The sequence below is a fragment of the Chanos chanos genome, chromosome 9 (assembly GCF_902362185.1).
Source record: "Chanos chanos chromosome 9, fChaCha1.1, whole genome shotgun sequence".
NCBI lineage: Eukaryota > Metazoa > Chordata > Actinopteri > Gonorynchiformes > Chanidae > Chanos > Chanos chanos.
Window position 1 is genome coordinate 28,439,484 of NC_044503.1, and position 16,577 is coordinate 28,456,060.

At 41.4% G+C, this 16,577-nt stretch overlaps 2 protein-coding genes across 2 annotated transcripts in view; both read right to left on the reverse strand.

Moving 5' to 3' along the window:
- arhgef1 (Rho guanine nucleotide exchange factor (GEF) 1) overlaps positions 1–3,598 on the reverse strand; it is a 39,721-nt gene extending 36,123 nt beyond the window's left edge. Inside the window, exon 1 of the mRNA XM_030783421.1 lies at positions 3,545–3,598. The gene's annotated coding sequence lies outside the window, so the exon portion shown is untranslated. The remainder of the gene's footprint in view (positions 1–3,544) is intronic.
- A 4,317-nt stretch (positions 3,599–7,915) lies between these two features.
- Positions 7,916–15,986, reverse strand: erfl1 (Ets2 repressor factor like 1). Its single transcript, XM_030783433.1, has 5 exons — positions 15,923–15,986; positions 14,680–14,914; positions 12,715–12,901; positions 10,251–10,380; positions 7,916–8,766 (listed from the first exon to the last, which is right to left on the reverse strand). The coding sequence occupies exons 1-5, from the start codon at positions 15,984–15,986 to the stop codon at positions 7,916–7,918; spliced, it is 1,467 nt and encodes a 488-aa protein (XP_030639293.1).
- Positions 15,987–16,577: the final 591 nt, after the last annotated feature.

Genomic DNA, 16,577 nt, shown 5'->3' on the forward strand with positions numbered 1-16,577 from the left:
CACACACCAACAAACACAAACACACACACAAACATACCAACAAACACAAATACACACACATCAACAAACACAAACACAAATACACACACACACCAACAAACACAAATACACACACACTAACAAACACAAACACAAATACACACACACACCAACAAACACAAATACACACACACTAACAAACACAAACACACACACCAACAAACACAAACACACACACACACCAATAAACACAAACACACACACACACAAACACAAATACAAACACACCAATAAACACAAACACACACACATGCACAAACACAAACACACACACACCAACAAACACGAACACACACATCGATAAACGCAAACACACACACACCAACAAACAGAAATACACACACACAATTTCTCACACCAAGAAAAAGAAACCCATTGATTGGTCTTATGGTGAAACCTGTTAATCTAATATGACATAGTGCCATATGAACTGTATGTGGCATTATATCAGTTGCCAATTGGATGAAGTCTTTGTGTCTTTGGCCTTAAAGGTCTCTGCGAAGCAACTTCAACTCTTTTTGGAAAATGACCACGACCAGAACCTAGGTGCGTGCACACCTACATACATACAAATACACACTCGCACACACACACACATACACACACGCACAAAGACAGTGAACCGTCTAGACGTATACAGAGCAGCTTTTGATTTGAGTGTTGCTGTGAAAAATCGTCATTTTTCCCCCCATGCTGTGAGGAAACACACACACACACGCAAACACACACACACACAAAGACACACTCAAAATAAACAGGGTGTGCCGAGTCAGACACGCTGGCTGAACACAGGAGCAGCAGCAGCAGGAGCAGCGACATTGGGGGGGGGGGGGGGGGGGTATTAAAGGGGCGTGGCCACATTGACAGCTCTGTCTCTGAAGTGCAAACCAGTCCACTGACTAACATGCTTTACCTCTGACTCCGCCCACTTCTCAGGCAAACAGAGATCCCAGGGAGTTCACCAATGGAGCGACGAACCTGCATTTCAGGCTTTTCCAAAGGCAACGCTATGATCTGTCACGAAGGGGCAGCACTGCAACACGACATTATCAGCTGCAACTAATGCCCAAGATTCAATTTTAATTAATGAGCAACAACAGCTGTCTCAAATCCAAGATCTAAATCTTCCCCTGTCTTTCATGAAGAGTCTGCATTTATCTCTTCAGGAGTTGTTACGTGAATCTAGCAAAGTGTTTTGTCATTGCCCTCCATCTCTGGATCTTTTTTTTTTCTTTTTTTCTTTTTTTTCAGTCTTGTGGGATTTCTACCTTCCTGTACAGGGCAAACATATCTGTCTAAGAGATGTGCACAAATCTGCCAAGGTGAGAAACCACACAATGCATGTGTGTGTTTGTGCGCGCGTGTGTGTAAGATAAAATGAAAAAATAAATGATGAAGTGAGGGAGAGAGAGAGAGGAGAGAGAGAGAGAGAGAGAGAGAGAGAGAGAGAAAACAGATTAAAAAAAAAGTGGGAGGCAAAAAAATTTGTCTACATTCCACTGAATGAAAGAGTCAGTACCTTCGAGGCAGACAAGACTGAACTTGCAAAGGAGGTAGAGAAAGGAGGGAGAGGGAGAGGGAGAGAGAGAGAGAGAGAAACGGAGAGGGGAGAGGAAGGAAAGGAGAAGAAAAAAGAAGGCAGTGTCAGCATTGGACGAGCGTGAGGCAACGTTGTTCACACTCTTCGGTTACTTCCCTCCCTCAAACAACAAATCATGCACTACCTTTACCCAAACACCAACACATTACTCACCGGGAGCAGACATACCCTGACAACTCCAGTTCAGCAACCAGCCCAAGGCATCCCGAATAAACACACACACACACACACACACACTCACACACACAGGGCCTGAGGGGTTCCAGGAGGAGCTCATCAAACCACCTTAATGTCAAACTAATGAGTGTCACTTTATAAAAATTACACTCGGGTTCGGCCTGTTTGCGGTATGTTTTAAGAAACCCGAAAGACGAGCCTCCAGTGTCGACTACAGTTTGCCAGCGTTGCTGAGAGCTGAATGTATTTCAAACTGACAACGTAAACATCAGTGACTTCTTTTTTTTTTCTCCCTCCACCACGAATTCTATGCCTCACTGCAATGACATCTCATTATCACGCTTCAAAAAAAAAAAAGTCAATAGATTACATCGGTTACTGGGAAAACAGTCACTTCTCGTGCAACCGTTAGCGATGAACTGTGTGTTCTAGAGGTGAATAAGCTTAGTTTTAAACGTTGTGAACATTACTTTTAGCATCACAGAGTCAGCTGATCCTTGTTGCATTTCTGAACCATGTAAAACTAGAATTTACACAATGTTGGCCCCACAAAAACCTTTGGTCTCACTTTAAAATATAATTTTGTACCCAGAAACATATTTGACCAGCAAAACTATGAAAAGCACTTCCAAAATACACTTGTCATTAGTGTGTCAAATAGCTGAGGTGGTGAAGACAGAAGCAGGAGGGAAGATAAAAAGAAAAAAAAAAACAAAAAAAAAAACAATGTAAACCATTAGCGATGTCCATTCATATTAATGTTATAAAGTAGTAATAGGTTAATGGACGATGTCTGAGAAGCAAATGTAACTGGATCCATGTTTACTCCTGCTGTCGGAAAGAGATAGATCAAAACAGTATTAAGACTGGCGATGTTTCTAAAGTGCACGGCATTTAAATACACTTAGGAATCTAATCGGTTGGACAAATCTGTAAATGTCAGCTGCGGTAAAAACGCGTTCGTCAACGTAGGTACACAAGATTTTTTTTTTTTTTTTTTTTAAGTGAATCGGTTACCTTACTAAGAACTTAACAGAAGTGATTCCGATACATTATAAAATATCGAACATGATCTTAGGATCAAAGCAATCTTTTTCAGTGCACCTAATCCTCATAATCTTTCACAATGCCTGGTGGAAAAACATGCAGCCCAAGTGCAGTAATTGTAATTCTTGCTACTGTACAGATTGTGGATACGAAGGCTGTTACATAGGCCTAGTCAATTGCGGATCGATTAATATCTTCACAAATGTAGTTTTAATGTTGCCAGTTCACTGATGTCCGCTTAGTTTCGCTACCACGAATTTGCAACTGGTTACATGTCATGAGTCGCAACATTCTTTCAAAGACCGAATTTGGATTTGCTAGTTTTCACCCAGATGTAATCATTTTCTTCACAAAACAGTACTGATTTAGTGAATTAAAAGACCACATTCGAACACAATAGTAGTAAATATGACCTAATTTAAACGAAATGCAATCGAACAAATGCAAAAAATCTAAAATGTACAGAAATTCTGCTAATGCTTACTTGCCAAACAAAACATTCCTGCAGCTAGACGCTGTCTAAACTCGATGACTTGTTAGCTGCCGAGGCTAACAGTCCAAGGAAAGCGGTCTCAGGCGACAAACCATATCACCCAATATTTCTAAAACATGCTGCTGATATTAACAACAACAATATTGTCCCATTTGTTGCATTCCATACTGTTCAGACGAAGAGCTTACCTGCAAAGAAGGTGAAACGAGAGAGACGCGCCTATAACGGTTTCCTGGTTAAAGTTGCCGTACGTCGGTAGAAAAAAAACATTGTAAGCTACGCGGAAGTAGCAAATATTTTGGGGCGCACAAATTTTGACAGCAAAGGAGAGCACACTGGATATGCGTTTCTGAAAAGGAGTGAAATGAGGCAGTTCGTTTGACTGCTCTGCAATACTAAAAGGTGTCTAAATTCTTCGGTATTGGACTTATGTTTCATAAGTGTATTTCATGTGAAACTTTTCTTCAATGTCTCTTCCTGTTCGGGATGAGACGACAAGTAGGGGGAAAACACTCAAAAATTGCGACCCTATGGGGTGTTTGGTTCCGCACAGCACAGTGTTACACTTAATATGTTCCCCATCGCTCTAAATGCTGATCTGTGATCAGAAGTGGTTGCCCATTTTGAAAATTTGGCATATTGCACTGTATTTGTAAATCACTTAGGGAAGCTCTCACGCGGACCCACATTGAGCTCACGTGTGTTACTTTAAAATAAAAAAGTTGTAATTTTTTTTGTTCTATTTAAATTTGACACAGGCCTATTTTTGCTACAGCGTGTGACCGGTGGGTAGACGTAATTTATAAGAGATTTTTTTTTTTTTGAGAATGAGATTTTTGAGGAGTGCTTTCAATCTGGGATTATTCTTTCCACAGATGGTACATTCCATTCTTTCATAAAATCAATTCACACGTGATTTTAGTAGCCTGTGTGTTGTACAAAAACAGGACGTTTACGTTATCCTGAGTCTATCTGTTTTCCCATTCCCGGCAGATGCACATGTGTCTCTCTCACAGTGTTTGAACGTCAACTCAATTAAAATAAATACATGAAATCCTATATAAACTTTGCGCAACTTGTAAAGAAACTGAGTTAGTGCTCTAGATTATGTTGAAATTAACTATAGAGCTAGTAGACCAACTTGCTATAGCTCTTCTCTCACTTGCAAAGAAAGTGAAAATTTTACAGTGTCCATAATAATAAAGAAAAGAAGGTATTCTTGATTTTTCTTTTTTTCTTTTTTTTGGGGGGGGGGGGGGGGGCAGTAGAAATATTTGCCAATGGACCGAAAGCGCCATCTTGTGGCAAAGTAATTTCAACACTGAAAATTCTCCAAATTATGTCAGAGAGAGAGAGATTCAGTTCTGTTTATCGAGCATACACACACACACACACACACATGCACGCACAGCATGTAGACTGGCTCTGTCAGTTTGTTTGACATTCAAAGACAAAGATATTTTCTTTTTCAAGGAATCTGAAAAAATATGTGTAGTGTGTGTCAACAAAGGTTAAAATTCTCCTTGATCAAAGCTGTAGATCATACATTGTAATAACATATTTGGCCTCGGAAATGGATCTTACATTTTCAGCAATGCCATGTAGCTCTGGTCCCTGAATATATCTATATCATCTATGTCTATCTCTATGTCTACCCATGTACATAGATAGAGTGAGAGAGAGAGAGAGAGAGAGAGAGAGAGAGAGAGAGAGAGCCTCTCTGTAAGCATGATGTGTAATAATCTGTAGGAATATCTGCAGATTAAGAATACGGAGGCAAACTGAAAGGAACAGCCATTCTAAGACATGTCTGTGCATCTGCTACACTAAAGATATAATAACCATCCATATGCTTCATTTATTTATTTCTCTATAAACACCCGCAGAGGAGCATAGAATAAAGAGTGTAATGTGACCTGTTTTTCAAAATCAAAATACTCCATATCACATAATCTAATCACGACGAGGTCGAAGGTTTACGCTTCTAACCACTACCATCTTCTTCATGACAAAACATTTCCGAGGTAAAAATGTTTTTTTTTTTTTTCCCTATCTTGTCTACGTCGACGCATTTGCTCTAAGGGAATCAATGAGATTTAAAGGCAAACATTCAAAAACACTCAAACGATCAAACCTCCAGAATAATGTTTATTGCTGTTGAAGATATTACTCTTTTACTTTTTTTTTTTTTTTAACCCCGCCCTCCCTACGTCACCCTTTTCATTACTCCTCTTTACAATAAAACAAAACAAAACCACTGCTAATCTCAATGTAAGGAACTTTTTTGTCTATTTTTTTTCTTTTTTTTTTTTGATGTGTACACACAAATACACAAAAGAAAACCTATTTACAGTGGTGATTTTTTTTTTTGTTGTTGTTGTTGTTGTTCTTTACTGTACAAGAATGAGTCAAGTGGAAGTAGAAGAGTGCAGCCCAGTCGCTGTTGTTTTTGAAACAAATGTCTCTTGTTTAACACATTGCTTTAGATACTGGTTTCACACTGAGCAAATTTCACTGTTTTTCAGCGTTCAATAGCTGAAGATGTTGCTTTATAGTCCGACAGATACTGACAACATAAATAAACAGTGGTTTGAAACAAATACCTTTAAAATAAATAAATAAATAAAACCAAAAGAAAAACAAAAGTATAGCAACCAATATGTTTCACATTTGACTAATTACAGTACGTTAACACTGGATGAACAAACAAACTAAAACGAACTAAATAAATAAATAAATTAGAACATTAAACCAGGGGCATATTTGCACCCAGTGGATTCTTAGAACATCCAGGGAAAAAAAAAATGACTGAAGGGCACAATTAGCAGAAAGAGTCGTGAAATTATTAAACCGTACCCTGTCCAAACACCATCTTCATATATATAAAAAAAAAAAATCTGATCACAGTCGCTCTACCACTCTTAACCCAGAGCAATATTACACCTATAGTTATCCATTCTTCATAATCTGTTTCCATTTAAATACATAATAAAGTCACAGTAATACAACTATTTCATATAATAGTGATAATAATAATAATAATAATTAAATGTAAATGTACACAATAATAAAATATATACACATTGCAATATAATTACAAATTCATAGGTATGTCTCCCCTCTCTTTCTCTCTCTGTCTACCTCTGGTCTTTGAGAACAGTTCTACAGATGGCAGTTTACATTGTTATGCTGTAAAGCAATATTAAATGAAATCATAATCACATTGTTTGAAACATAGTTAATTGTACAAAACACACAAGAAAATATATTCAAAAGCAAAAAGAAATGCAAGAAATAAAACGAATTACATGGCGATTGGTGAGAAATTTTCATTTCGGCGGAATGTGAAGTTAAAACGCCTCGACAGTCGCAGGAAGCAGAAATCATATTTCACCATTAGATGGCATTGTTTGACAATGTCATGCGTTTCAAAGCCTTGAGCCCAGTTCAATTGCAAATGCAAATAAAAGCTTTATTGCAAAACAGCCAAATTGCTTTAAAAACTCATTTTGCCGTCGCCGTTATTGCATTTTCTCCTGCACGGCTGGACCCGGTACCTCGGTACAATGTTTAACATAAACTACCTAAAACCGGACAGTCCGTGGAACGAATCGGACTAAAGTTGCGTCGTTGAGGAAAACGTGTCGGTGCTCTGTACATATAAAACGCTATTTGAAAAAGCACATTTTGCTGCAGGACTAAATTGCAGAGCACGGTGCTGATTAAAGCAGGGAAAGAGGGATAAAGAGACAAAGAGAGACATCATTTTTCCTACCTCTAAAACTTTGATTACAACTGTGCGTCATGGCAAACAAAAACCAAAAAAAATATCAAATCAATTACCAACACCGCCTACTTCGCCAGAGGACGAGTGCCTTTGAGAGTGCGTTTTTATTGTGTCCTTTTTAACGTGATGGTTCCCTTTCACAAAGTGCTTTGTGTGCTGGCTACATTTGAATTCAGAGAGGAGGAATGGAATGGAAAACACTGAGCAGAAAACGACCACAACGAAAAGATAGTTGTGCTCACAGCTTGGACGTGCTGGTGCACTGACATACTGTACATTTTAAACAGAGAGGAGTGACAGAGAGAGAGAGAGAGAGAGTTTGTTGAGGACACAGAGACAGGTGGGGGATGTAGAAGAATGGGAGAGAGGGGTGAGTGGGAAGAGAGGGACAGGACAAACCAGGGGGCAAACCGCAAAGAAGAGAAAGTTAAAGGGAGAGAGAGAGAGAGCAAAAACAAAAAAAACAGGCTAAATCAGACACCCTTTCAAAAGATGAAAGGATGAAAGGACAGGGAGAAAAAAGAAAAAGCATGACATCAAGAGATAAAGAAAGAGAGAGAGAAAGATAAAGAGAGGGAGAGAGAGAGAGAGAACGAGAGAGAGAGGGAGAGAGAGAACGAGAGAGAGAGGGAGAGAGAGAGGGAGAGAGAGGGAGAGAGAGAGGGAGAGAGAAGGAAAGAGGGAGAGAGAGAGAGGGAGAGAGAGGGAGAGAGAGAGAGAGAGAGAGAGAGAGAGCTTGTGGGACAGTGAGAAGCTTGGAGAGGAGAATATATTAACTATGAGAGAGTTTCAGAGCCTCTGTCTCCCTGTGACGATCGACTAAAGCCAGTGAGGGAGAGAGAGATGGAGGAAGGGATGGTGGTGGAGGAGTCAGGGGCACTAAACTCTTTAAGGGGTGGGGAGACACAGGTGGAGGGAGAGAAGAAAGGGGTGGCAAAGCTCCCCCGATGGCTCCGCTCTTGGCCTCCAGGGGGTGCGACCTGCTTCCGATCCTGGCCTCCTTACCGACGCTGAAGTCTGGCTCGTTCTCGTTCTCCGAGCTGCAGTCGCTCAGGTCGGTGATCTCCAGCTCTGAATCGGACTCCGGGTCCTGCTTGACCCCTCCTCGCCTCTCCGTCGGGCTCTGGCGACCCCCTCCGTTGCCCAGGTTCACCCCACCCAGACTCAGACCTAACCCCAAACCCAACCCCAGACCTACGCCACCTCCGCCGCCCGGGACGGTGGCCTCCGCCCTCTCCCTCTCGGCTCCCGCGCCACCCCCGTTGCCCACCTCAGTTCGACCCAGGGGGGCGCTCCCGGGGTACGGGGGGATGCACAGCCTGGGAGGCTGGCCGCCCGCCGTGCCGTTGCTCCCTCCTGTCTGCCCGCCTCCTCCTCTCTCAGCTCCTGCGCCATCTCCCGGGGGTAAGAGAGAGGAGAACGGGTGGGGAAGCTGGGACAGGCTGCTTTGGAGCGGGTTGGGGTAGAAATGGGAGGGGTACAGCGAGCCGGGGGGTAATTTGGGGCAGTTGTTGAGAGAGAAGGCCCCCGGGAGGTAAGGATTAAAGCCCCACGGGTAGTCAAACGTCGGGTTACGGGGGTAAGGACCCAGCAGAGATGGAGGTTTAGAGTAACAAGGACTCCCTGGAGGAGGAGAAGAGGAGAGACAGCAAAAAAAAAAAAAAGAAAAAGAAAAAGAGGGAAGGAGGTTAATCTTTACAAACATCCGTTAGGCTTCCCTCATACCTGAGTGTCACATGATGTTTAAAAAAAAAACAACAAAAAAAAAAAAACAGCATATCCGTGATCAATAAAACCCGTGGCTAGTCTTAATTATTAATACGTAAGGCGAGATGAAAATTTTCGGATTTAGACTCTTATCGGCAGTTCTAATTATACATACCAAAATACTGAATGCAGGGTCTACAGGTGAACCAATGCAAATGAATTAATTTGTTAAATCACCCTTAATCGTGCCTTTTAGAGCCAACCTCAAGCAGGGAACAGAAGTTTCGATGCATTTATCCAAAGTTATACACCTCACTGCCCATATATACCATGTGATACATATATACTTCACGGGAGAATTCCCTCTCATACATCTGCAGTTGAAACGTGCACCTCTGTTTCTGTCTCTCTTTCTCTCTCTCTTGCTCTCTCTCTCTCTCTCTCTCTCTTTTTCTGTCTCTCTCTCGCTTTCTCTTTCTCTATCATTTGCTATGCAGGGCTAATTTGACAGTGGTGCATTCTCTGTGTGTAGGGCCAGGAGTAGCTGGCAGACACATGAATATTGAATCAGTCAGGCAGGCCTCACTTGCTTATGAAAACACAGTAATGGGCGCCCACAGGCCACAAACTGAAGCCTGCACCCTCAATTAGGGCCTTCCTGCCTGGGAAGGGATTAGGACAGGGCGGACACATGGGAGAGAGAAGAGGGTAAGGAGGGGAGGAGGGGGGAAAACAACCTGAGGACAAACAAGTTGGGGGGGGGGGGGGGGGCAAAGGAGTGTTACTGAGATAGGATGTCTTACACACACTCATGCACACACACACACACACGCACACACTCACGCACGCAAGCACACACACACGCACGCAAACACACACACCCATATACACACTATGTGCGCACACATTCTGATGCACCGATACTGTAACACACATTTGAAGTGTTTCCTGAGACAAAAGATTGTGCGCACACACACACACACACACACACACACACACACACACACACACACACACACAAAGAGGAGGTGCAAGAGCAGATGGGTTAAGATGCAAATTTGCATGTGAATATGCAAATGACTACAAACAATCACACACACACACACACACAAAAAAACACAAAACAAACGCATGGCTTAAATCAACCCCCCACTGAAATCATCCCTCATCACTCTTTTTCCTCTCGCGTCATTTCTTTATATTTCACCATATTTCATTCTCCTGTCCCAGCTTCTCCTAACAATTTCTGCAAAGAAAGAAACCCTTCTACGTTCCCTGCTCTCTCTTCCATTTCCCTTTAAAACTTACAGCGAGTACACATGAAATCAAATCAAACAGATCCTCATCTCTGCCTTTTTAACTCATCTCTTTTCTCTTCCTTCATTTCCGCTCATCCTTACCTGTGCTGAGGAAGGGAAAAGTGTCCAGCCTCAATTTGTCACTCTCCGGCCCTGGGCCTCCAGCTCCTCGGTCAAAGAGAGACGCCCCTCGAGCAGACTCTGGCAAACGAGGGAACAGGGACTGAAGTGTCTGAGAGAGAGAGAGAGAGAGAGAGAGAGAGAGAGAGAGAGAGATTAATTGATGTGTGATACCATCATTACCACAGTGTAGTATTTTTAGAACGTGAACAACACCATAATGGAACCCAAGAGGACAATCACGAGAATTCACGTACATTATTGATCCCAAAAGGCAAGCCAGCTAACATTGTGTTGTCATACTGTCTGGTTCACTAGTCTGCAGCACAATACCACTAGATCGTATTTGAAAACGTGAGCACGCTTTTTTGGAATTGTCGCTTTGTGATCAAGATTTTTAAAGGACCAACTAACATAGCGGTAGATTTTGAAATTACTTATGAAAACGCTGAAAACAAAGCGATACTATGGGACCGCAATGCTACTGCGTCGGCGTGAAAAGACAAGCGCTTGAAGTGACATTTATCAAAGCACCGAGAGAAGACTCAGGTGTGTGAGAGAGAGCGAACTAATTTCGCTTTATGCTCTAGAACTGTATCGTAACTCTCTAACTACTGCTGTCATCCTCGAAGTCGCACTGGCAAACTTGGCTAACATTAGTACGTGGCCCATAGCCTATAGCCTATAGTGTGAGAAAAAAGTAAAAGTCTTTTAGAAGAAGCAGGAGGGCAAACTCTAACCCAAATTCGAGGTTGAGTTTCAAGGGAAAGATTAAAACGTGGGCGGTAGGGATGAAGTTAAAATCAAGGAAACTGCAAAGTCGTCGCGAGAGCCTCCTGTGACAGACGGCAGAGAGATTTTCCTTCTCGTTTTTTTCCCCTTAACCACGTCGCGCGGATCAATAATGTCTGTCACTCCTCAGTACAGAGTTTGAAGGGCGAGACTGTACTTCCAAGCTCGTGGATCCCGATTGCTTAACAAACCTGCATTAATTACGACACATTGATCTAACGCACTGCCTTTTTCTTTCATTTCTTTCATTTTAAATCGATGACAGAGATGGATACACCATCCAAGACAAGAATGTGAAAGGGGATAACATCTTCTTTTGTTTAAAAAGGCCTCTTGACTCAATCGTTCCACTTTCTCCTTCACACCGTAATTCTTCTCTTAGAGGGTCTCTCAACCGTATTGCAAAATGACCGAAGACCTTATTTAATGTACATAAAAATGCTAGGCCTACTGTCAGATCTCTAAAATTTATTCAACGCTGTCCTCATGAAAACCCAATACAGTCGCACGTCAGTATTTCTGTCTTTATAATGAAAATGACATTAAGTGATTCATCATTGAGTATATACATGCAAATGAGTACAACCTCAATCATTTGAATATATACATGCAGATATCTGACTTAATTTAACAGTTCTGTAACTCCACTGTTACCCCGTGGAAAGACATTTTAATTCACATTCTGGGCTTGATATTGAAATAATAATTATTTTAGTACAAGTTTAAGGATGACTCAAGGCAAATAATGATTAATAATCCACTCATGAGCCTGCAACCATTACAAACAGTAAATAAAACATACTGAAAAAAAAAAACAACAAGATGAATACAATTCATTCGATACACGCACAGTAGGATTTCCACCTGCCTGCACAGTCAGCAACACACAGTTACACAGTTGCATCACTTACATCTGAGTTAACATGGAAGGTCTGATATGGTATGGATTCAAAAGAAACTACATTAATCTTTTAAATGCTGAGGATTAAAGGAAGAGCTACACGACCTTGAAAAATCCCAGCAGATTCCATATTTCCCTGACCTTTACCATCCATTGTAAACGCACACATCATAATCTTTGGTTTGATTTTTTTTTTTATCCCTTTAGGCTATCTCTGTCATACATATACATATTTTTAAACTGAAATATACATATATATATAACATAGATTTTTAAACTGATTCCGTCTCAGTTCATCTCTCTTTGTATTATAATTATCACAATATGCAATTATTTTCACAGAGAGGTGAAGCGAACTGAATTGTTCCTTCCAGTATTATTCTAGTTGTGAAATCTCTTGTTAATGCTGAGAAGCCTGTATGAACACTAGGAACTCTTCCCCATGTGTATTGTAATGCCACAAGCATTATAATATCCATAATAGGACTCCTCAAACTGCTTTTCAAAACAACTTTAGCCATCTGCCACCACACGAAACTCTCATCTATCTATCTATCTATCTATCTATCTATCTATCTATCTATCTATCTATCTATCTATCTATCTATCTATCTGTCTATCTGTCTGTCTATCCGTCTGTCTGTCTATCCGTCTGTCTGTCTGTCTGTCTGTCTGTGCGTTTAACAGTTCAGTAGCGGGCATATATAGGCCATAGCGTCCTACCCCCTCCCTTTCCCATGTTTCCCTTCATACCTCAGGTGTGACAGGGCTGCAGTCTGGTGTGGTGGAGCCACTGTTGAAGTGGTTCTGGGCCAAGAGGAAAGGAGAACTGGCCATGTCCAACAGCGGATAGTTCACCAGAACCACCTTACTGAAGTTAAACTTATAGGTGAATCGCTTTCCTTTGGTTTTGTGCAAAATGCGCTTGTTGTAGTAATACCTAAAGATTAAAGTAAGAAAGAGAGGGAAGAGCAAAGTGGGGAGAGAAAAAAAGAAGGGGAGAAGGAGATAGAGAGAGGAGAGCGTTAGTGGAGGAAGGAGTGCACTGCCAGGGAAGAGACTGTAGATGGTGTTTGAGATTCTGTACGTTTTTAATTTTAAGTTTAACACTTGAAGTAAGCAGAGAGCAAAGACGCATACGGCAGAACCGCTCTCTTCTCCGTGCCCGTGTGTATGTGTTAAACAAGATCTGTCTTAAAGATGATAATGACATAAGAAAAATAATATGAACATGACCCTCAAAGAAATGACCTCCAGGGTTCACGACCCTTCTTTAGTCATGACAACCACATCTATACATCCTTCATCAGGAAAACACTGGAATCCAACTGCCTGGATTTGACTTCAACATCATCATAACGCTGTGTGTGTGTACGCGCGCGTGTGTGTGTGCATGTGTGTGTACGCATGCGTGTGTGTGCGCGTGTGCATGTGCGTGTGTGTGCGTGCGCACGCTTCAGGAAAACAGTTCAGTTGGAAACAAAAAAAGATAGATAATCTGTCTGGTTTCATTTAAGTCTTTTCTGCACCATCTTAGCATTGAGATCCTTTAGACCTTTGAATATGTTCACCTATGCATGGGAGACAAGGCTCTTTAATCTCAACACACTTTATGCTTGACTTCCCACCTCCCATCTCTCCCCCCCCCCACCCCTCCCTGCAAAGTTCAACCGAACCGTTTTCATACGTTTGCTACGGCCCCCGCTACAGCAATGATTTGTTCGCTTTTGCTTTGCGCGGCAATTGTGCGCTGCCCCTTAATTGAGCAATTAAGCAAGGCTAATCAACGAGGCTAATTACGGCTCACGCCAATTCATAACAATTAGCAAGGAACGACAGCGTCTATTATGGCGAGGGGAAGGGGGCAGGGAGGGAGAGAGGGAGCGAGGGATGGAATGGGAGGGTGGGGGAGGAGGAATGAGAAATGGAGTATAGAGTATGGTATGATTTACATAAAAGAAGGAGGGTGTGGGTAATTAGCATGCAGATCATCTGAATTAACATCGATGTCTAAAACACTTTAAAAAGTCCAAAAAAAAAGTTTAGCTTTTCAAGTTTCTGATCCGGACGAGCGGAGCGGTAGATTTGATAAAGGCTCTTGAACTATTGAATTTTCGTCATATAAAATATTTTAAGGAGGTTTAAATTTCGAAATCCGTATTGACAAATCTTCCTTATAGAGGCCTCATGCTGGAGTCGGGAATCTATCTGGATGTTCAAAGATACCACAAAATGGAAAATATTGATATTCTTTGAGGAAAGCACCACTAAAAATATCTTAAGCAATATTTTTTTTTTCTCGCAGGCAGAAAAATAGAGATATGTCGTACTAAGCAAATATAGAAAAGATGTTTACTCATTTCAGATACACAACAAATCAACTCACAGAGTTCATTTAACACTAATGAACTTGTCATGCGCAGAAAGACATAAGATACAAACTTTCATTCCTTAAACTCATATACAGTTCACTATTGGAGATCTGTGATACAAGTAACCAACCATCAATTCAAAGCGCAGGCAAAGTGACAGTGTGACATTAAAAAAAACGGAAAATGCAAAATATTGTACCGACACAAGGAATTCTCACAAAAAGTGAAAATAATGTAATAGCATAATTATGAAGTTATACACACAACACAGGAGCACACACAGGCACAAATGCACAATGCTCTCCCCGTCACACACACACACACACACACAAAAAGTGGGTTTTACCTCAGAGCACGACTGAGCTTGTCGTAGTTCATGTGAGGCTTGCATTTCCGAATGCCCCAGAGTCTCGCCACCTCGTCGGGATCTTTGATCACGAATTCGCCATAGTCGCCCTGCCAGGCGATCACCCCCTGGTACTCCTCCTTCTGCAGCAGCTCCAGGATGAAGTGCCACAGCTGGATCTGCCTGGAGCCCGGACTCGACTCGGGTTTGTAGGCCCAGTCCGGGAAGGCGATGCCTGGGGAAGGGGAGACAGGAAAGCGGGAGGATGTGATTGAGGCCTGTTTGGGTTTAAGATGCTAGCCGAAGGGCTAAGCTGTCCAAATGACTGATGAGAACGATGGGTTGAAGGACTCGTGTGTTTAATATCAAACGGCCTGCCTCAGGGATTCTCGGCCCGCGTTACTGATCCAAAGCCTGGTTCAGGTCAGTGAGATTTTGGCTCTTGGTTAAACTGAAGGGAAGTCTTTTGAGGTTTTCTTTCTCTCTCTCTCTCTCTCTCTCTCTCTCTTTCTCTCTTTTTTTTTCTTTTTGCTCTTTTGAGCCTACCAGTAATTAATGAATGTCTGCGAGAAGAGACATCGAATCCAAACAAGAGGTATGAAAAAATGCACTGTCTGTAATATTAACATGTTCTGTTACTAACAGGCTAACAATAAAAAAATACACAGATCTAACCAACAAACTTATTTTAAAAATCAAATTAACTGATTTATTTCCATTTTGTTTTGTGTCCCTCCCAACTGAATATTTGTCTGTTTACACCATTTGATAAGAAGGTGTGAATTTGCATCATGTACCCAAAAACTGCCTGAAATAACATAATAACAAAAAAAATGTTATCTCCTGTTACTTGTAATGATGTACGAGTAGAACAAAAATGAATGAAAATCAGACATGAAACAGATATTTTTTGAAACAAGAAATTATCTTTAAACTCACGAGCAGTTAACAAGCAGTGGATCACACGGTTGTGGATATAGAATGTAAATACATCACCATGGCAACTACAGAACTCAAGAAACATTGACGTAAATACATCTGTTAGCATCTCAATACTAATTATAGCATATCAGATACTACGAGCATCAACGCAATCCACTCAGTCCTATCATAACCTCAACTTCTCTTTCTCAAACAGCATGGAGTCAAGCATATCATTCAGTTTACCCTCTAACGACTACATCTTCTCTCTCTCTCGTTTCTGTAAACACCCCACCTCCTGCTGTCTGCGCGACTGACTCACCTGGCGTCCAGAGGGCAGGGACAGGCGGCGTGAGTAGCAGGTCACTAACGCAGTTACAGTCCATACCTTCAGCGCACCTGTCCAGGAGAAGAATGCAGAGAGGGGAACACTGTTTACTTTTGGAATGCAGAGCCTCAAAAACTGTGCCAAAGCAGTTTAAGCGTCATATATTTACAAGGTTATATACGGATGAATGGATCTGCTTTAATATTTGGGGGACACTGAACAAGGTGCTAATGTCAAAGGTCACATACTAAGAGCATTTTGTATGCTTCTTTATAATGTTCATTTGCAAACTCACAATATGTAGTAGGTTCACATAATTTTTTTAAATGGTTATTCAGAGTTTGTAATATCATAATACATAAGACATAAAAAAAAAAGGCAGTCTTATCTGCTGTACAACACACCATGCACTGTGACTGCATCCAAAGCACTACGCAAACTCAACATTAATCAATAACAAACACAGGCTCTCTGTATAGATTTCCTTTTACTGAGGGCCCAAGTTAAGACTAAAGTCAAACACATTCACAGTCGTGTAAGGTGAAGTAGACATCTTGGTGAAAGATTATCAACATTTTGAAATCAACACTATGGCAACCATAGAAATCACGGCCAATCATTTTCTCTACTGAAGATGTCGCTTCGGACA